The 22,838-nt window shown below is 42.0% G+C and overlaps 1 protein-coding gene across 8 annotated transcripts in view; it reads left to right on the top strand.

Annotated features, from left to right (window-relative positions):
* The window catches only part of SEMA6A (semaphorin 6A), a 114,546-nt gene that overhangs the window by 34,802 nt on the left and 56,906 nt on the right, over positions 1–22,838 (top strand). For 7 of the 8 annotated variants that reach the window (XM_061347076.1, XM_061347075.1, XM_061347073.1 and 4 more), the window contains 2 exons: positions 15,936–16,073; positions 18,720–18,837. In XM_061347076.1, coding sequence (XP_061203060.1) covers positions 15,974–16,073; positions 18,720–18,837 — 218 coding nt within the window. In that variant the 5' untranslated portion in view covers positions 15,936–15,973. Of the gene's footprint in view, positions 1–12,751; positions 13,255–15,935; positions 16,074–18,719; positions 18,838–22,838 lie in introns of those variants that run through there. The other variant, XM_061347072.1, reaches the window with a different exon arrangement.

Raw genomic sequence — 22,838 nt, 5'->3', positions numbered from 1 at the left:
ATTATTGCACCAGTGACAGACAGAAAGTAGCTTACAGCATCCTAGTTTATAGTTAGTTCCGAGCAGCAATAGGAGTGATAGCATGGACAGGACTGCATAGCGCACTGCTTCATTCAGTTGATGCAGGACATTGGTTGACTGTAGATGCTGTGTGACAAAGCAGCAATCAGTAATCAAATTGCTATTGTAGGAAGTCATCAATTCATCTATTGTATAGATTTGCAAAGTCAAAGAGAAAAGGGTATAAGAAAGAAGAAAGATGGAAGACTGCTTGCTGCTAAATAAGCTCAAAGGAGAGGTTTCTTGCATTCAGAACTGTGTTACCTCTGAAGTTGTATCTGGTTTTGCTAATTATAGTTGCTTTATTTCAGGCCTGTCATAAAAGAGAGCATACCTTTTGTCTGCGTTTACATTAGAAATACCTTGAAAGCAGCATAGTGGAAATGAAAGGTTTTTATAGAGTTTGTGTGTGTTGATTCATGCATTACAATTAATCCTACTTGAGAGAGATCTAGGAGGGAGGACTCTACAGAGGATGTGTGGCTTAGCATTTTTGTCCTAATATGCTTGACCTTGTGTATTTCTAAGCACGCATAGCAGGAGAAGAGGCTGAAGTGGAAGTTGTGATGAAAAGATTTCTGACCTCATTTGCATTTCCAGTCAGGCAAAATTCTTCTGGATGACTGTGTCCTGCCTCTGGGGAGCGCACAGCAGGGCAACGCGCTTTGTTCCTGGCAGAGGGAAATGGTTGTCTTCGGCAGGTTGGGGGAATGGAGGCTGCCTAGCTCTATCAACTCAGAAAGAGCAGGGCAGTTGATCTGTCTCTGTGATGAAGAAAGAAGGAGCACACCTTGTGAGCTCTAGGAGGAAACAGCTTTCTCTCCATCTTCTCCATTGTCCAGCCTTTTGGGGAAAGCTCTTGCATCTCTCTGTGTTGGTTTCTCCATATGAAACTTGCCTACAGAGCTTACCAGCATTCAGCTAAGATAAATTAAGGCACAAGTCAGCTTCATTAAAATGTACATTAAGAGGTATATTCCAAGTTTAGTCATCCTTTGATCATAAAGAGCTGGGGGTTTTTTGTTTATGTGAAGCACTAGCAATCTTCTTAAAGCTGTCCAAAAAAGGAGGGAAGGTACCATCTGTCTCCACAAGCTTGCATCAGAAATAAGGTTCTCAGCTTTAGGGGAATGCAAGGGTGTGTGTAAGTAAGGGGAGTAATCTGTTCTGGTGTAAGGAAAGCCAAATCTGTTCTTGCATGAGGAAAGCCAAGTCCTTTTACAAGAGACAGACCCTGTGTGTAAGTGCCTGGAAGGCAAGGGATTGTGGAGAGCTCCTCAGGATTCAGAAGGGGAGTGAACAAGCATTTCTCACAGCCTGTATCAAGGAGGCATCAGAGTTGTTAGCCTCAGAAACCAATTCCAGTCTTTATAAAAGCACTTATTTTAGAGCATTGCTGACTTGCAACTTCATCTTGCTACTCATAGATTTGTATTGCCTCTCCCAGCTGCAGGCTTATCCATGCAGAGACTGTGCAGTTTGTGTCTTCCTGTTCAAGGCAGCAAATAATACTTTTAGGACACCAGGGAAAAAAGTATGGTTAGTTGATGAAGGGAAGAGAATTGGTTTCTAGCTCTAAATTTGGGAGGGGACATGTGGGAGGCACCAATAATCAATGAGGTAACTGTAAGTTATCAGTTTCCACCTGTTTTCTTCTGGTTTTTAAACATCTAGGAACATAAGCAAATTCTTTTTTTTTTTAATTATTTTTTTATCTAATAAAATGTTTCTTCAGCATGTTCTGAGAGTGCTGTTTCTTCTGTGGCTGAATACATTTCTGAATCCACTGAGATAAATAAAGGTCTTTCTCCTTTGTGGAAGTGTTGTGGGAGCATGGAGAAGCTCTGGGCTGTTTGTCCCATTGAGGTACGTACCTCTATGGCTGGTGTCCAGGAAGCTATTTCTGACAAACCTGAGGCAAAGCAGTTGTCAAATAACAGGGTCCCTCAGGGCTTCCAGAAAAGATTCTGTAGGTTAAGTATGTTCTTTCAAAATTACATTTTTCCATCAGAAGAGGGGAATGCCTGAAGAGATGGGCTTCAGAACTCTTTGTAGTACTGCAAGTCATTAGGAGAAGTCTTCTTCCAAAAAGCTTTTTCATAGAGCCATCACAGAGCATTTTGTAGGTGGTATTGGTCCTGTTGCTCAGAATATATCCATGTATACAGTCACAGACACTGCAAAATTGACTTTTCCACAACCACAGGTTGAAAATGGGGACATCCATTTGCAAAGAACAGTGTCATATTTAAAGCTGATATAGTGATGTTTACCACAGAAGAGTAATACCCGTGAGATTTTGTTTTGACTTCCTTATAGGCAAATTTTAACAAGAAAAAAATGCAGCATGGGATATGACCAAGAGCATCTAATTTGCTTACTTTAAGAAAGCAAAAATTCAGACAAAAAAAATTTCTTCTTTTATAAGATGAAGTATAACCTCAAATTTCACAGGAAATTTGGATGTGATATTTCCCTTTCTTCACATTATTTGGGAGATTTTGCCCAGAAGCCATGTAAAGTTAGCAGAATTACGCTAAGTCTTTAGGTAAGGATGTGTACTTTTATAAGGATTAAAGAATTAAATATATACAATTCCCTATAACTGGAAGGCTTATAAATAGATAAAGCAGCATCACCTGCTAATTGATGCAGATGGAGTGAGTGGTAGAGCTGCTACAAGTCTTTCTGAAGTCCACTGGGAATCCGTACTTCACAATCTAGCAGATGTCAGTGTCACCATTTGCACTGGCATAAATGAAAATAAGCCAATGCCATTTAGTTGTATCTGCTGTGTGACTGTGCTGCAAACTGGAGACTCACTGCCCTGTGGTACAATCAACCATAATCTGCTAGACATCATTCATATAACGTAGGCAAGGCTTGACACGGGGTTGCTGAATTGGAGTCCGGTTGAGAACATCACACCTTGATGTCAACCTGGATCTCTTTGAGCTTTTCTAGTGAGTTCAGCATGGCACATGCATACAGCCTTCAGTCTCTTTAAAAAGTAATGTGATTTTTGATTTTTTGGTCTAAAGTCCTCTGTGTTTTGTTTATTTTTCTCTTCTATCTGCTGGCAGGAATTTGGGTCTTGGCTGTAGATCAGCTCCTGGCGGCTGATCAGCTAAATGTCCACATTATTGAGGCCAACCCAAAGTCAGAGGAAACTCTCTCTGCAGCATTTGATATAAATCACATGAGCAGCAGAACTGCAGATTAAGAAATAACAGCAGCAGTTTGCCAGCTACACTGTCTTCTTCCTTGTTCCTACACAGGAATTTCTGTTCTCTCAGGCAAGCTGAGAAGGATCATTTAGGTTCAAACACACCTGGCAGGTTTGTTAAAAACCTGTAACTCTGTGTGCCTACTCATCAAGCAATCTTGCTGAATTCACATAGATGCACTTAGATAATGAGCCACCTCTTTTCTTGCATCCCCCACCTTTAAGGAGTGAAGTTACAGGGAGTGGGGAGGAGAGGAAGAGGTTTGGGAATAGGTCTTTGGTTGTCTGAGAAAGCTTTAGTATTCCAGTTAGAGCCAAACTTCTTCAGTGAACCCAGGAGTGAGAGATTTCTTGTCCCAGTACTGGTGGATGTTACTGCCTCACTGGGATGATGCCTGCATTCTGTCTGTTGCGTAGTGTGGGTTTCTTCAACTCCAGAAAATTAGCTGAAATATTAGTAATGATGTTTTCAGCATCAGTCATTAACTGTGTGCTGGTGCCGTGAAAATTACTTCTCTTCCCGTGTATGTGATTTATTTGCAGTCAGAACCTGAATGCAGCCAATCATTCCTAAAATAGCCGTAGGAAGCATGAGTAATATAGAAACGTCTTTGTCTTGCTGGGGGGTTTTGAGCTGCATAGCTGAGCGTGCCCTAGCACAAGACCTGGAAACAGGCTGCTGTCTCATCTGGGTGACAGTCTGGATTGTCCTTTGCAAAAACCCCGCACGTGGTACCGAGAAGGCAGAGGATATTTCCCGCAGAAGAGAATGACTTTGCCTTGCTCTACCAATGAGCCAGAGAACAGATTAGAGGCTTTTCCTAACCACAAGGAAGCTCATCCATCATGCCCCATTCAGGCAGTCATACTCAGTGGGCTTGTTCTCTCTTGCTACACTGAACCTTTTTTTTCCACAGCATTTCCAAAGAAGTAGAGCACATAATAACAGAGCTATTGCCTTTGTAACTTGTACTACAGGCATTTGTCAATGCTGCTTTGACTTAATTTTCTATGCTGCTCTAATTCCTTCATGCTGTGCTAAGAAGCAGGTGTGAACAAATGTGTAAGGATGCTTGTATTCTTCAGTATATGGGTGAATGTGTGTCAGAAGAAGAGAGTAGTGTATTTATGTGGTGCAGGGACTTATCTCTGGCTGGCTGTAATCTTTTGGGTTTTTTTTTTTTATTTTTTCTGACCTACATCACCTCAATTTTAAGTTTGCCCTTGAAATCACATTAGATAGTTCATGTTTCCTCTCAGAAACAGACCCTCAGTAATTAAAAGGATCTTACACTGTTCTATTAATTACAGGAATTGAATTTTTTATATTCAGAGGTTAATTCATGATATCTGCATATAGCATTTTCTCTTAAAATAAACTGAATTACAGTAATTAACCTTGTCCAGGTTAACAGACAATATCGTTTATCTTAGCAGTATTCTGGAAGTTGGGTTTCTTAGGTATCTCTTGGCTTCTTGCTTTGCCTACTGTTTTCTTCATAACCCTGAAGTGGTGAAGAGTAAAAAAATGTGTCATTCACATATTGAGGTGATTCCCTTCACTCAGACTGCATTCTTAAGGAAAGGGTATATGATGTAAAATCTGGAGGGTTTGGAGCATGAATCTAGGCACAGCAAAGCTCAGGGTCTGCTACTTGCAGCTAGCAATTATTAGCAAACTGCAGGAACTGGATTATTGCAAGCATCATGCTCATCTCAAAGGAAAAGCAAACTACATGGATTTTCTGTCTCAGCATCAGATTTATTCTACTCCTTTATGGTCTCTGAAACTATCAGCAAAAAACATTGGGCAACAAAGAGTAATCATGGAAGACAGAGATCTATGATTTATTTTTTTTTTTGTAGTTTTAAAACAGAATCTTTCCTGTGATATTTGAGCATTTTAAATTTGGGTGAATGTCTGTGAGTGTATTGGCACATGGCTGGAGGTCTAAGGGAGAGAGATGTCAGAGGCAGTGCTGAGAGACAATGTTCTCAGTTAATTTGATTGTTTTCTTGGCACTCAGAGTCTTCTGGGAGTTTTGCCCTACCTACTTGTGCTTATCCACAGGTATTTTTAAAATTTCCCTTAGGATTACATTTGGTTTGTGTACATTTTTCAGTTTTACAGTAATCTATTTCATGCTTTTCTGCAAGCTGCCAAGAAACCTGGAAAAGAACTGATTTCATAAACAAATTAGGGGGTAAAATTCTAAATACATATTGAAAATATTCTTGCCTACCTGCATTTTTTTATCAGTTAGGGACAAACATAACTTCCCACGATGAGTTTGCCTGATTTCCAGAAGAAAAAGCCTTATCCTTTTATCTGCCTGTACGAGTCAGCTTGCATGACCACAGTATGTCTGCATACGCTTGTGCTGAACGGGGTTCTTCATAATGCAGTGCTGAAGTTTGTACTGAATTTTTTGGCTGCCATGACTAGAAAACTTAGAAGGAAAAAAAGAAACTTCTAGAAGGTGAAAGCAAGGACGGCCGGCCTGGGAAGAATAAAGGGACGCTGCCTGGGTAGCTAGGGATCAGGTCAGGAAAGCTAAGGCCCAGTTGGAATTGAGTCTGGCCACGGATGTTAAAGATAACAGGAAAGGCTTCTATAGGTATGTAGCAAACAACACACAGCATTATTAATTAGCTGGGCTCTCTCCGGAAGCTATCACGAGAACTGGCTACCCTGGATTTGGAGAAGGCTGAGGTTCTTAATGACTTCTTTGCCTCAGTCTTCACAGGCAAATGCTTTGACCACACCACCCAAGTCTTGGAAGGCAGACACAGGGACTGTGAGAACAAAGACATCAGGCCCACTGTAGGAGAGGATCAGGTTTGAGACCATGGAACATGATGAAATCCATCCACGGGTCCTGAAGAAGCTGGTGAATGAAGTTGCTCAGCCACTGTCCATCATATCTGAAAAATCATGCCAGTTAGGTGAAGTTCCCAACAACTGGAAAAAGGGAAATATAACCCCCATTTTCAAGAAGGCGAAAACAGATGACCTGGGGAACTACAGACCAGCAGTCTCACCTCTATGCCTGGCAGGATCTTGGAGCAAGTTCTCCTGGAAGGCATGCTAAGGCACATGAAAAACAACAAGGTGCTTGGTGACAGCCAGCATGGCTTCACTAAGGGGAAATCCTGCCTGACCAATTTGGTGGCCTTCTATGATGGGGCTGCAGAACTGATGGACAGGGTAGAGCAGCTGACGTCATCTACCTGGACTTGTGCAAAGCGTTCGACACTGTCCCACACGACATTCTTGTCTCTAAATTGGAGAGACATCAGTTTGATGAATGGACCACTCGGTGGATAAAGAACTGGCTGGATGGCCGCACACAAAGAGTTGTGGTCAACGGCTCAATGCCCATCTGGAGACCAGTAAAGAGTCGTGTCCCTCAGGGATGCGTGTTGGGACCAGTCTTGTTCAGCATCTTTGTCGCTGACATGGACAGTGGGATTGAGTGCACCCTCAGCAAGTTTTCTGACGACACCAAGTTGAGTGATTCGGTTGATAAGCTGGAGGGAAGGGAAGGGATACAGAGGGACCTTGACACGCTTGTGATGTGGCCAGATGCCAACCTTATGAAATTTAACAGTGCCAAGTGCAAGATCCTACACGTGGGTTGGAGCAATCACAGGCACAGCTACAGGCTGGGCAGAGAAGAGATTCAGAGCAGCTCTGAGGAGAAGACTCGGGAGTGTTGGTCAGTGAGAAACTGAACATGAGCTGGCTTCAGTGTGCGCTCACACTCAGAAAGCCAACCGTATCCTGAGTTGCATCAAAAGGTGCGTGACCAGCAGGTCGAAGGAGGTGATCCTGCCCCTCTACTCTGCTCTCGTGAGACCTCACTTGGAGTATTGTGTGCAGTTCTGGTGTCCTCAACAGAAAAAGGACATGGATCTGTTGGAACAAGTTCAGAGGAGGGCCATGAGGATGATCAGGGGAGTGGAGCACCTCCCATATGAATATCGGCTGAGAAAGTTGGGGTTGTTCAGCCTGAAGAAGAGAAGGCTGCATTGAGACCTCATAGCAGCCTCCCAGTATCTGAAGAGGGCCTCCGAGGGTGCTGGGGAGGGACTCTTCATTACAGACTGTAGTGATAGGAATGGGGTCATGGGTTTAAACTTCAACAGAGGAAGTTCAGATTAGATGTAAGGAAAAAGTTCTTTACTGTGAGGGTGGTGAGGCACTGGCACAGGTTGCCCAAAGAAGTGGTATCCTTGGCAGTGTTCAGGGCCAGGTTGGACAGAGCCTGGGCAACATGATTGTGTGAGGCATCTCTGCCCATGTCAGGGGGGTTGGAACTAGATGATCTTAAGGTCCTTTCCAACCAGAACTGTTCTATGATTCTATGATCAGATGCGTTATGCAGACATAAGAGGATTGGAAATTAAGTTTTCTAACTGGTTACAGGATGAAGAAGGACTGCAATCCATTTAAGTATATACCAGCAGTAAAAAGAAGTGCTAAGTACTGGGGGAATCTGACCTGATGATTTGGTTGAGTGGTAGGAATTGTTTTAGGATTACCGCCTAATCCTAATCTTATGTTTACAGCAGTCATGTGGCAGATGAGACGATGTCTGCAGGGCTGTGTTTAACTTCTTATTAGTGGCAATTGTCGATATTGTTGTGAAAATGTATCAGGCTTCTTGTTTCATCTTTGTTCTCTAAAGGGAGAGGAAAACAAAGGGAGGCCACATTTCTTTCCTATTACAGCTTTGGGTCACCTGCAGCTACATAATTCTTACACCATCGTTACATGAGAGAATGGAAGGTCAGTTGCCTGGCACTGATATTTCCCAAGCAAAGTGAGTGTTGGGGAGAGTAATGGTGTTTCTGTTAGTGTATCTGTTTTCTATTAAGCATGCTGAGATAAAACAGCAAAGTATATATTAGAGATGGCGTTCTCTCCTGTCAAAAGGCAGTGATTGCTACATTTAGCTCTTAAATCAATCCAGAATCTTGACAGAGGTTTGCTGAAGTCCCTCAAATAATCAATAGAGCTATTTTTATCTCTTAAATGAGTGAGGCTTTTAAAAATAATAAAGACATCTTTGTAATGACCAACCAAGCTGTTCCAGATTTAGGTCTGTTGCTCTGTGTGGTTGAGGGTGGTGAGTGAAAGGGGTTATTTAGGCACTGCCTTTGTTCTATTCTGCAGGTTTATAACCCCAAAAATAAAATTGAAAATGTTTCTGGCAGTCATCCTCCCTGCACAGATGGCTTTCCTCCCAGTTTTGGCAAGCCTGATTTCAGTATATAACTGAGCAATTATTAGAAAGTGAAATATTGCATGATATAATACCGTTATCACCACGGTCAACATCATGACAAATGGAGTGTTCATTGTTTCTGGTACTGTGTGAGAGACCTAGTGCCACTGTGGTACCCCTGCCTTTAAAACCTGTAAACGTGTACCGTTGCTACTGCTGGTGATCTGCAGATAGAGGGACAGAACAGAGCAGATGCTTTAGCAAGGAACTGTGGCCATTTTCTCATTTGCGTTGGCTCTATATTTCAATGCAAATACCACTGAACAGGTGGCTGATGAGGCCCCCGTGGACTGTTTACAGTAAAGGTTACAACCAAAATCGATAGGCCTGAGATGCTTCTAATTCCATCTGGGAGATGTTCATCTTCCATCTGACTGTTCCCGCTCTGAACAGCAGCATCCTATTAACGCTGCAGTCATCAGGGATGTCTCACTCGGGTCAACAGAAGGTTTCTCCTATTTAGGCCTCCATTTGTTCTTTACGTTTTCTTTCTGCACTTCACTGGATCGAGCAGTAATGTTGATCTTGACAAGACAGGTTGCCAGCATTAAGCATGCTGGGTTTTGCCTACTGACTTGACACCTGCTACTACTGTTCGGCAGGCCGGCACTCATCACTGCTGCCTGGGGGTTGTCCAAATCTTTTCAGCTTATCACTTACTGAAGCAGGAGCTAGTAATGTTACATATCATAGCCGACATTATTGTGCGTGATGTATGGCCTTGTAAAGTTGCAAATGAGGGAAGAGGGAAACTGGTAAGGATTCCCATTTGCACAAACCTGACCAAAATAAAGAAGTACTACTGAAACTTGCATGAAAAGTACTCTGTATTTTGACTGGAATTTTATTTTAGACATGCATTTTTGCAAGTCTGAGTGGGAAAATCCACATGGTCCATGTGTCTGTGTTTCATCAAATTAGCAAGGAAATTTTTATTATTCTTTTTAATGAAAGTTGATGCTGTTCCTTACTATATGTGGCAAAATCATTCTCATTGGTGTCTATCTGGCAAAATCATTCTCATTGGTGTCTATCCCTTGGACCTAATAGTCACATCTGGCATGGAGCCTACAGCAGCTGGGCAATGAGTAAGCAGTACTGAGTCCAATTAAAATGGTAGTAAAGTGTGTATGACAGAGGGCACCTATGTATTCCTCTTATAGTCAGGGAGAATTCTTTTATACATGCCAAAGATGAGAGAGAGTGCTTCATATACATAATCCAGGGTCAACAGGGATGCTGGACAGCTTGGGACTTCCTTTGGGCAGTGCCTCCCTCCCCTCACCAGCACTCAGAAGCAACCCCTTGTTATTGTATAATTTGAAGGAGTATAAGTTATTACCCCCATGCATTCGCACACCGGCCTCTCTGGCATAAGGGCCAGCTACCTGGAGTGCTAAAGCGATTTTCTGGCCACTTGAAATGAATGGCCAGCTGTAGAGACAACAGGAGCAGAGCAGGAGAGAAAAGATGAATGATAGCCGCATCATAAGTCACAGAAAGATGTTGGAGGTTAGTAGCAGTGATGGGCACAGAGCTGGCATTAAGTCTCAATGGCCACCTGCACCACCATTCAGGTGACTGAGCAGCAATTGATAGAGAAAGAGCAACATGAGCAAAAAAGCTGGCCATCCCAGGCACTGTCCTGCCATGTGCCAATTCAGTTGCAGTGTCTGGCACTCCACACTGTGTCTTGCTGATAGACACTTGTGTCTCCTCTCTCTTGAGCTCCCTAAACACCTGCTGAGCTTCTGTTCATTCACATCTGTCTGATCCCCTTGGCACCACTCAGCCCAGGCATTTTGCATGATGCCTTCTGCTGCCATGTGTAGCCGTGCAAGGTGGCTGAGAGGCTACTAGCCCACCACCGAAACAGGCATCGACAAAGGATGCTCTCCTGAACAGCTCCACTGTGCTGGCCCAACTTCCCTCATTTTCTGGAACCTGCAGCCTGCAGGTTTTATTCATCTCTTTTTGCGTTGTTGTTGCATTATTCCTAATTCCTTTCTCTGTCTTGCACAGAACTCTTGTCCTTCACTTTTTAGAATCTGTGAATTTAAAGGGGTAAATAGCAGTAACAGCATCGTCCAGTCAGAGGTTTCCTAGTGGTTAGCCAAAAGAGATGAAGGACACTTGCCAGCGTTGCATGTCAAATCTTACCGTAGCAGGGAAACAGCAGTCAGGTCAGCCGACTGGTTTCTGCACTCTGCATTCAGCATGGCAAAGCATGTGCTGTGTAGATTAATGTGTACTTTTTTATTATGGGTAGGTAGATCTCGCTCTGTAAGTCTCTTTCAATGAGAAACTGAAGTAGGATTTGGGTTTCTGATTCACTTGTACGCCTTCAAAGCTCTTCCCACAAGAGAATCTCAGATCTTTTTGTTATCTCTGTTATGAAGCTCAGAACAGTTTCTTCCCTGCTTTTTGACGGTCCTTTTGTTTTTCCCAGAAATTGCTGAATATGGTGAGAATGGCTGTTTGCTGCGCATTTCCAGGGTCAGTTCACAGAGGCTGCTACTTTTTTGGTCATGAATTTTTCCTTATGCAGTAGTTGAAATTCATTTGGCTTCAGCTTTTAGTTTCCTCACTGTTTGGTTAAGTGCTGTTTCTCCTCACTAGAGTTACTATCTTTTTGAAGAGTAAGTTATTTCTACATGTTTATAGAAATAAAAGAATTTGTTGAAGACAGTCATGGCTTTTTATGTCCATTAGGTTTTCTGGTCTTGCTTCATGCGTAACACAGACCATTGAATTTTGTCTGGAAATTTTCACATTAAGCTTAATAATTTGTGTATCGAAATGCAGCTGTCGTGTATGAACACAACCCACCATGGTATAAAGAAGGTTTGTAATAAATGACTGTAACAAGGCCTGTCCATTACTGAGGAGGCTTACTGTGCCATGGGAAAATTCTGACATGGTTACATACTTGGATTTTACTTGGAATTATGCTGGGGTTAGCTGAACACACAGTGAGGCCAAAGCAACAAGATGGGAGGTTTTCTAACATGGAAGAATGTCCCTTTCAGTAGTTATTTATAGATATATCAATGCAGCCATTGCCATTGCTGTTGAATTTGTTTTCAAGATTAAATCTGGCCTTACACTTTTCTGGAGTTTACCAGGAAGTTAGCTCTTCCATTTAAGATTTTTCTTGCTGTTTGTACAACCTTGCTGGAACTTAGAAGCTGTAGATACAATAACCTGATCACTAGGGTATTATGGCAACAGCCTTGCAATCATTTCCAGTGGAATAGCCAAGCAGTTATTTTATATGCATTGCCACCCTGACCATTGTTTATTAAATGCTAAAAATATCAGACAGCAAAAAGCAGAGCTCATCAGGGTGGCCTCTAGATGGCTCAGACAGGCATGGATCACCACAGTGGGAGCCACTTGGCATGGAAAAATTAGACTTTTCTCCTTGGTTTGGAATGATCATTACTTTCCTAGCTTCAGAAACTCCCATCATGCCAGTAACATCGTTTTTATAAAATTAAATACCTCTATGTCAAGCGTCTATGTATGTGAAGGGGTACATGTATATGTATATTTATATGTATATGTATATTTATATGTATATGTATTCATAGGCTTTGAGTGATTAAATATAATAGTAATAACGACTATATTGCACCGGTATCCAAATGTCATACTTGGAGGTGGTTCGCCTTTTGGATGCAGTGTGCAAATAGAAAAGCTTATTCCATTTAGGAAGGCAAAATTTTGGTTTGTATATACATTAAGAGATCATATGGTTTATTTATACTTAGAGTATGACAGAAAGGAGGGAGCACAGAAATAACCAAACAGGTCATCTTACATATGTATTGGAAACCATCAATTTCAGAAAGAAGAATCAGAGCAGTGAAGTATCTTAAGTATCTTGCAGAAAGTTGTATTTGTATTGGTCTTGGGCATGCAAGAATCAGATTAGTTAGGAGTCTGAAACTTGGAAGAAATATCTTCTATTCCACCCACTCAATGGCTGCAAGTCATTGCACTAGACACAGGTTATAAAATACGCTCTTAAATATTTGCAGTGCTGTATTTTATTCTCATGACCACTAATAAAAGAACACCACCAAAACTCACTCTTCTTGTCACCATTAGTTTCCTTCACCAGGAGCAGTGATCATATTTTGAGTGGGGAGAACTGGAGTTCTCAAAGCAAGTTCTCCTCAACAGGTATGGCTTAATGCAGGCCAGGTTGAACATCAGTGGTCTACATTACATTGACTGGAGATCTCTCCATTGATGTTTGCAAAACTTTTGTGTGAAGACAGTGCCTGTACTTGCTCGGCATCACAGTCTAGTCACTCATGCTTCATCAGACACTGTGTTCACAAGCACTTTTGATTAGAAAGTCATTTCAGCACAGTTGCAAGTGAAAACATTTGCATCACTCCCAGGAGCCCAACCAGAGCTGAGTATTTGCTGAAAAGGAAATTTTTACTAAAAATAAGTGTGACCTTCTCGAATCAGCACTTTTCTGAAATTCCACTGAAACAGTGTGGCTCTCTCCACCATCGTAATAACAGCAAACCTTTATGTTTGAATAACTACCTCCTAGTAAAAGGCTGCCTTTGTATGCACCTTGAGTCCTACTTGATGTTACTTTATTGGCACCGGCATTAATACAGATGTGTAGTCCACTTGAATCATTGACAGATTGAAGTAGGTATTTTGCAAATACTGTTGCAAATTTGAACAATTATGTTAACACTACAGTAACAGAGAGTTATGCTTTTTTTCTCTCTTCTCCCTTTTTGTTACCCGGAACCTACCCTTAAGAATGACAGAGAATTTCATTTAGTTAAAACCCTATTTATCTAGTCTTTGTTAGAAGGCAACATGCCAGTTCATTAGTCAGTTAATTCTTTTCAGGTAAAATTAAAAAGATCTGGCCTTATCACATGTATGTGAGATGGCAAAGTAAACGTGCTGGGCATTGTTCATTTTCCTGAAAGCTGTCCCCCATGTATATTTACACAGAGCAGTACACAAGTCTGAATGAGAAGCAGGGAATCATGGTGCAGAATCACCCATGGGAAAAGTTTTTTAAGCTGTAAAGGGGAGTGGCAGCTATGCATCTTCAGTACCGTAATGCTTTCCTCATGGAGTACGCACACTGTTAGATGGTGGATGATGTGCTGATAGGGAGTAACAGAGAGAAGCTATTCTTATGCTCCAGAGCCTTACTGTGAGCCAAGTGCTTTGAATCAACAGCATGCAGGCTGAATGCAGTTTAAGTGGAAGAATTGGATTGCTTGGTAAGTTCTTCCCATTAAACCGTTTCTCCTCCTTCTTTCAGAAAAGAATTTTACATTGGACTGTAATGATTTCAAGAAGGCAAGAATTTCAGTCTGTTTGTAAATGAAGATAAGGCACTTTGTTTTGTCACTTTGCAATGTATTTACGGGGCAAAATTTTTAAAGCAGCAAAATTACATCTTGAAAAATTGGGTAGAGAGAAAGGATTTAATCCCTGTAATGTGTATATCTTACTCTTAATTCAAACCTTTTGAGGGAAAGTATGCTTTTAAGTATTATATTTACTTCTGCTGCTTATTTCTACCTGGGGCATTCCTAAGGGCCCCAGATGGCAACAAATAGAAAGAAACAGTGCCTGCCCCAGACAGCTAGGAGTGAAGAGAAAATGTAAGAGGTGATTAAAGAGAAAAATGAAGGAAACAGGTAAAGAAAGTGTCTGAAGGCAGACACAGCTGTGTCAGTAATCATACATAGCTATCGGCCTAACCGGTGCTAGATAGAAATGCTTCTCCTGGGGCTTGTGTGTACTATCTTCTAGTATGCATTCTCACATAAGGTATAGCAGAGAGTCAGTGTCTGCACTGTGTTTCATTTATTCTTGCTATTTTTATCCTTTGCCATCCATCTAATTCTTTGCTCAGTTAAGGTGTCAGTCACTGATTTACATTAAATTTTATTTTTTCTAGTCTCAGTCTAACTCAGCCTCTCATTTATTTTGTTGATAGATAGAGAGAATCAGCCAAGTTTCCAATTTGTGTGTTTGAATAGCAATAGGCAAACACAGAGTATAATAAATCGTTAGTCCTTATGGACTGTATTGCCCTACAATGGAGTCCCTACTCCAATCCAGTTATAGGAGCAAAAATTTCATTTGAAAGCAAATATCTGATAAAACAAATTAATTATTGTGACATTTTTAAATTGGGTAGAAGATGAGGAATTGACTGTCTATGAAATTACAAATGAAAACGCAACACTCCAGACTTGCTAATGCTTTTTTTGGCACTGAGAAAGGATTCTAGGTATCTAAGGTATCATAGGTATCTAATATTAAATGGTGTTGCAGAAGGGCAAGTTAGCACTTAGTTTGCCAAATTAAGTTTCAAAGACTATGTAGGTTATGAAGTTTGACTTTCTGCCCGTAAATCTTGAATGACTGACAGGGTACTGTAAAATAGTTTTGTTCAAAAGGAATCTTTGGCAGGCGGCATCAAAGGTTTGAAACTCTGGAAGGGATGAAAAGAAAACCCCACTTTTACACTAATTTCCCCTGCAGATCAGTGTCTCTGTGAAATCTGCCTGGGAATTATGAGCTATTTACTGTATTGTGTGTTGTTTTCTGTCACTGTTTCCAGAGGCCCCTGTGGTTCCTTTTATCTTAAAGATTTTGGGATATTTTTGTACATGAAATGTGAATGACTGAATGCGTCAGTGGAACATGGGGAAAAAATGCTGGGTTTAGACAGTTCTGTTCTCCCTTATTTCATCACAAGTTAGAGTACTGGTTTATGGCACCTAGATTTATGGGTACATATTTTTATGGTAAAGCCCAATGACATGTTATACATGCTCCATCAAGTTCTCTCAGTGTTTCTTCACTTGATTCACAACTCTGCAGGGTATGAATCAGGCCCATGGTGTAATCCTTTATCTCTGTTTAACCAGAAAATATAGTGGGGTTTTTTTTATTTATGGTGTATGTCATTGTATCATCATCTAATTATGTAAACCAAAAAAGGGGAAAATAAAGCATTTCCAAGAAGATTCTCGCCAGCTGTCGATCAGTGTAGGGGATTAAGTTTCTTTATGCATATAAGCAGTGGAGGCAGAAAATTCTTTGTAACTCACAGGTAATGAAGTCTATCCTCAAGCAAAATGGGACACTGCTGGGCCATGGGCTAAAGGGAAACTGACGTGGTAGGGCAATTTCTGCTTAGAAACATGGCATACTTCCTCAGGTATGGTGAGATGCTTGAGTATAAGGAAAGCTCCCTTTGCTTTCCATTGACTCTTTTTAGTTTTCTATATGCAGTGGTTAAAACTGAATCAACAGAAGGTGCTTAAACCCCTGTTTGTCTTCCACAGGGTGAAGTGAAGAAGTGAAGCCTCCCAGCTAAACTACTATGAGGTCAGAAGCCTTGCTGCTATATTTCACACTGCTACATTTTGCTGGGGCTGGTTTCCCAGAAGATTCTGAGCCAATCAGTATTTCGCATGGCAACTGTAAGTATAAGAGGCCAGAGGACTTCGTTTGCTGAATCAGGGGACTTCAACAGTATTTTGTTGAATGCAATGAGTATCTCAGATCAGCCAGTTAACAATCGGAACATGACCTTTCCTCGTTGACTTATGGCTACTAGGTGGAAAACTGCTTGAACTTCCAGAACCATGACCTTCCTCCTTCTCAAATAGACATTTCCATCACATAATCAAACCATGTATCTAGCTCTATCCAGCAGCAAAGGAGAGAAGCCTTCTCTCCCCTTCCCTGTCCCATAATCAAAGTGTCCCTCACCTGATTTGTGGAAATCTAGTTCTGAATATCCAGTGAAGTACCTCAGAGTATCAGGCACAGCACACTAAAGTAACTGAGCTTTGAAAGTATAATTTGTTGATCTAATACAAATAATTAAATTTACTCCTTTAAGCTCTGATGGGTTCCACTTTAGCATTAGGCATTTTTTGCTAAGCTGGAAATGTAGGTAAAAAGCAAATCAAGACAAAGAGTCTTTTGTAACAGCAATCTCTCTTTCTTACCAGCAGTAATTTGCAAACACTCCAAAATCTAGGGTAATGCAAACAGCTGTGAATCAGTATCGAGATTTGCTGGCTAAACAGGTGGAGAGCTTTCTGTGCATTTTGCCATGCCAGTCAGGCTTAGCATAACTGATTCTTTCACATTTACCTCAGCTCAATTACAGTTATGACAAAGAAAAGTCTTACAAAGTCCCAAAGGTTCAGATGTTTAAAAGGAAGTCTTTAGCACTGGGGTCTCTAAAGGTATGCTAAGGGGTAGCAAGACAGAAATTAATAGGCTTATGTTTAAGCCTATTTTGGGTCAGGAATTTGGTTTTAAAGCGAATTCCTTGCTTGTCATTGCTTACTTTGCTTTGGGGTGGCCTTGGGACCTGTAAACCTGTCTGTCTTGGGTAACACCAAGCCAAAAGGCAGACTCTAGGGACACACTTGATGGGTTCCAGATGCTAATAATAATTCTTCTATCTGGGACAGAAGAACAGAGCAGAACTGCTCTGAGGCAAACCCTACTGAAACATGCCTAGTGTGACCACTGGGTCTTTAGCACCAATATTTTCACTCTCCAGAAGTGTGATTCTAGTCATCCTTGAAATTGCAGAAATAGCCAGTCTTCATCCTTTTGGATAAATGGAACATGGGAGAGCTTCTTCCTCTGCAGCATGGCATGCTGAAATGCACATGAATGTGCAGGCCCCAAGCTCATGATGGATCCATGAGTTACAGAGGAAACTACTGGTACTGGACAGAGAACAGACTGACAGTTAAACTTGGCATTTGCATGTAGGACTTGGTCAGAAGGATTAAGCTTCTGAACATAAATCCTGCCTGGGCTGTCTTACTTTGTTTCTCCAAGAGTTCTCAGTATCCGGATCACAGGGAAGTTCCTGTTTCTGTCCAATTTTATCACGAGGCTTTCTGACACACAGCACTCTTGGGTGCTTTGCTGAAGCCATGATGGGAATCAGTACTTCAACCAAGCTTAACAGAGAAAATACTTTTAGAGGACAGTAGCTAAAAACACTAAAGCAGAAGGTGAGTTTCAGAAGAAATAGGCTCCTTCAAACAGCTCCAGGTTTCTGTGAAGGCTTGTTGATGGGGAAAAAGCTCAGGGACAGATAGATGCTAGTCAGCTCTGTATAACATATGCAGCAGTTCTGCGTTGATGATGATGCTCATCAGAGGTTTATCCTCCTCCTGTTTTCTGTCATTTTGTTTACTTAATGAGTACCTTATTTTGTGCATCTAGATGTCATGATCATGTATACATGTGAAGTCTACCAGCGAGGTGGCCCTTGGGCAGAAGTGTTCACTGTTGTTATAGGCTGTACACAGTCATAGCTGGGGAGCAGCAGCAGACACTCTGTAGGCTGACGTCTCATTAAAAAATTCATGGAAACACAGTGAATAAATACTCTTCCTGATAGATCAGGGGGGGAAAGCTGACTTGTCAATAGCATATGCTCAGCCCAGGGCTTCCAATCAGTATTGCTGTCCAGCTGCCAGAAGAACTGGAGTATCAGACTGGTTGCCAAATAATATGCAGTGATTTTCATATTATAAAGTTCAAGTCGTGGTTTCCCACTGTTTCTCAGAAATCCCCACAGCTGTTCTACGATGGCAGGCCAATCCTGTAGGAAACCCAGGGAGCTGGCAGTTTGAACCAAGGAAAGCCAAGTCTTTTGCTTTAACCACTACCAGTCCAGTCAGTGTGGTGATTGATGGGCCACTGTGAAACAGCTTTGTCCTGCTAGACACACTTTGGCAGCCAGGAGCAAGCATTTAAGCTTTGCAAACACTGAAAGAAAAACTGTGAGAAAGGGCTGTGTACCTTTGTGCCAAGAGCTCCAGAATGGCTTTACACTCTAAAAACCCTTGCAATTTTTGTCTTCTACAGAGGTGGTGACTTTCTCCTTTGCAGCTGCAAAGACGACTGTAACCTTGAAGAACTCTCTAGCCCTTTGTACTCCTGCCTTCTAACTCCAGGCTATGCTGCTGGGGTAGAACAGAAACCACAGGAGCTGGCTGTAGCTGGGCCCCGTGGTGCTCCATGTTAGCACTCTTTCAGTTTGTGATTCTCTTTTGACCCTGTTTGTTTTTTTTACCTTTCCACAGATACAAGACAGTATCCGGTGTTTGTGGGTCACAAACCAGGGCGGAACACCACACAGAGGCACCGGCTGGACATCCAGCTGGTCATGGTCATGAACAGGACCCTCTACGTTGCTGCTAGGTCGGTAGTCCCCTGCTTTGATGCTCCTCCCTTGCTGCTTTCAGAGGAGGAAGGAGAAGACTAGAGATATTCCAAGTTCTTTTTCATGTTAATTTCAGGATTTTCTCAGAGACAAGTTTGCAGCCTGTTAGTAAGACATGCTGGAAACCTCAACTGAGGTTCAGTTTTGCGAAGGGCTGAGGCAGTCATTTCAGGTCTATACACCTCCACCTCCTTTTGGACTACACTTTGCCTCAGCAGCAGAGAAGTTGCCAGAGAGATTGCTTAGTCCCATGGAAGAGGGAGTTTGTCCTCATCCTGTAATTTTGTTGTGCACACCGTTAATGACATATTCTAAATGATTCTGCTGGTGCACAAATGCATTTTGGGACAAGAGTTATTAAACTGTAACATTGCTGATTTTTTTTGAGAGCTATATTGTGCAGATACAAGCACATGCCTTTTGTCAAAATTGAATGTGGAGCTACCCATTCAGTTTGAATAGCTCAGCATGGCACCATGAGTTCCATACTGATGGCGGACCTACACCAATTTATACAGCTTCCAGCCTGACACAGATCAGACGTTAACACTTCTTCTCCCTGCCTGTTGCTAGCAAAGGGGATTAATGATCTTGGATCCATTACCAGATGGATGCAGGCAGAAGGAGAGAAAGGTCCCGATTAGCAAGGATGGGTTGTCTAGTTTAGGAGCTCTTGGGCCCAAATCCCATTTTGGACCTGCTGCAGAGTACCAGGCCGTCGCTGCAGATGGGAGAAGTGGTGGGTGGGATGTCCAGGAGGTGAGAGGGAACAGCTGCTGAACAGGCAGCCTCTCACCACAAGCCCTGTCCTCTGAGCCCTTGGCAGCAGCTGGGAGCTGCCTGTCTTTCTTCTCCAGCAGCATCTCCCCATCTTGTGGGTGATCAGATGTGTCCTGTGTTATAAATCTGCCTGTCAGTCTCCACTTGGCACCAAGTAATTAGTTGCACTACATCAGCAGGGTCACTGAGAGCTGTTGTCACTTATGTCCCTGGCTGGTAGACAATCACACTTCTACCTGGTCCCCTACCCAGGCATTGCTGCTGTACCAGCTAAATGCAGCTTCTTCAGGCTGCTCACATAGGCCAGTTTGTGTGGGGAGGCAGATCTCTGGGTTCTCACTCACACCAAGCCCCTGCGTCAAGTCTGTGCAAAGATCGTGTATCCTTCCACAGGAGCTGCCGTGGTTTTGGTTGTACAGCACAAAAAGCAGCTAGCCCCACAGCAAGGCCTCCCTTCACTTTGCCTGAGCTCAGGGATTAGTATTTTTGCTGCATTTAGTGTGATAATGAGAGGGGCGGGGGAGCGGGCTGAACGGGTTTGAAAAGTTGTGGCAGGATTTCCTCCTTTTCATGGCTGAGTTCCCTTTGTTTTCCTTGCTTTCCTTTAAATTAGGAAATCATTTGCAGTGAGAAGGTGGTAAATCCGCTTTGTGGATTTTGCTCTGCTGTATTCATAGTTTGTTCCCAGACTGAGATTGACGCAATTAGACTGTCGCGGTGCCCGAGCAACTGGCATTACAACAGGAAAACCCAGCAAACATTTTGGGATACGAAACCACTGTATGCACAAATTATATAAAGAATGCTAACACTTGGGGGATGTGAAACATGCATTCTTACGTATTATGTGACTATGTATTTTTATAAAACAGTTTACTACACTGAGAGTGCTCATACACTCCTAGGGTCTTGCAACCTACAAAAAAGAGTGAAGACCTGATCTGTTTCTTACTTACACAAACACAGAAAATATCTTCTTACACTTTGGTAACTCAAAACCTCTTTGACGTATTCTTTTCCCCCTCCACTGAATGAATTCCCTGCTGGGCTGAGAAGCCTATGTGATACTAGTTAAAATTCAAAGGTCATTTTTATCTTTAAGTAATAAAATTCAGAAAATGAGTCATCCTTGAATAGCTAGTGTGAATAAAAGTTTATAACTGCAGTACTGCATCTCTGTTAGAGATAACAGTAAATCTGGACACTGAGGCAAATTGTACACAATCGAAGGCATTTCTCTAAGAGTTTTGTAGCAAGATTGATTGAAAACTGAAGCTAACATAAATCCTATAGCTGTCATATCAGACGTTGCTTTCATGCTTTTTTTTTAGACATTTAAATGCAGCGATGCTGAGTTAATGTTTGTACCCAATTATCTGAAAAGCAATCAAAACAAATGCGTAAACATCGATAGTTTCTATTTTGGGATTGCTGGGTTTGGGTTGGGGTTTTCTGTTTGTTTGCTTGCTTTAGAAAATATAGTGTTGATTTTGGAGACCGCTTCTGTATGCAGGAGAGGACTAACTCAGATTCGAGAGCTTCTAAGTTTATTACTGATCGACTGGCGTAGAACAAAATCTCTGTCTGTCAGTTGCTCATTTTGTCATACGGGATACGTAACTCCTGTATTTAGCTATTACCAAATAAAATCTTGTCGCTTTGGAAAGGCTGTATTTCATGTTATCAGGCAAAGGTATCCAGCCAATACAAATGAGAATAACTTAGCTGAAGCCCATGTAGCCGTGCTGTCCAAATATCTGGCTTGCAGTCTGCAGAGGAGCAGCTCTGGGGTTTTTTTTCTCATGGGAAGGGTTCTCCCTCACTGTCTGTCTCACACTCACCCGCATCCAAGCACACACACCCTTTTATAAGTTTTCCATGACTACTCCTCCCAATGTCTTGTGTGGTGGCAGCTTTTGTTCACATTATCTGCCACCCCTCATGTGTATGTACAAAACAGTTTATTGAGCCCTTGAAGCATTGGGATGGCTGCCTCCTCATTTGCAGCGACACATTTCCAGATGATGAACTGAGTGGCCAAGGGTCATGCACAGCCGGTGGCATTATTTAAATTCCCTTCCTCCACAAGATTATGCCATGGCAACAAAACCAGGTTCTGCTGACTGGAGGTGGGAAAAACGGAAGCTCTGGGATTAAGTCAATTTGTGTTAGAATAACTTAATTAGCAGTGAGCTGTACGCACACCATGGCTAGTAGATAGTAGGAGTCGGGCAGCAGTGGGAAAAGAAGGGCAAGGACAATCCTGCATTGTCTGTGGTTAGAGAGCCCTCCCCTGAATTTGACAGCTCTTTCGCTCTCTGCTGACGTTGTCAGTGACTACCTTTCACGTACAGCATGAGAAAATGATAGGTAATTTGCCTGATACTAACCCTCTTTCAGATGATCCTGTAACTTAACATCAGAGTTTTCTTTGAACTGTTTCTTGAACCGGAAAGTTAGCTCCTCTGGAAGCTGTTTTATTGAGAGTAGAACTAAATAACTCAAGACTCATTCTGAGTACCACCACTATGTTTTCTAATTGTCTTGTTTAAAAAGAAAAAAACATAATCGTTGTAAAGCAACACCAATGATTAAAATCAAGAGCTGCACTGGAAGAAGGATTTTAGAGCTCCAGCTGCACCTAGTTTGCAGTTCAAGAGATTTTGTTCCTACTTTTATGCAGTATGAGTGACAGTAACAAAGGGCGATGTACATATAAAGGTAACTGTGTAGTAATCTATGAAGCTGGTATAATAGGTACTGGTATATTCCAGTACCAACCCTGACCAATGCTCTGCCAGTAAAGTCGGACAAAGAGTAAACTGAAAAATTAAACCAATCTTGGAAGTAAATGACAGCTCTGGTTTTACAGTGTCTGGAAGAGAAGAAACCAACCACTCCTCACTTTGGTGTCACACAAAGCAAACAGCCTCGAGCACCATAACAAACAGATTTTTAAAAGCCAGTTCCCTGCAACAATGATGCCTCTTTTCTCCACATGACAGAAGTGTTGCTTATTCCTTTTATAGCAGTGTTTTGTGTCTGCTTTATTGAAGAGACTAGCACTGTTTCCCCAAAACCCAAGAAATGAAGTTAACTCTGAGAGCAAGGATTTCTGTAATGGAAAGAGTCTGTATCCTACTTTCAATGTTGTGGATCCCTTCAATGCTGTGGATCATGCTCCAGCTGCACAACTTCC

The sequence above is a fragment of the Neopsephotus bourkii genome, unplaced genomic scaffold, assembly GCF_033783945.1.
Source record: "Neopsephotus bourkii isolate Nb327-2 ecotype Australia unplaced genomic scaffold, CSIRO-AGI_Nbou_v1 NB_286, whole genome shotgun sequence".
In the NCBI taxonomy this organism is placed as follows: Eukaryota; Metazoa; Chordata; class Aves; order Psittaciformes; family Psittacidae; genus Neopsephotus; species Neopsephotus bourkii.
Note: the sequence above shows the minus strand (reverse complement) of the source record. Positions and strands in the feature narration are given on the sequence as shown.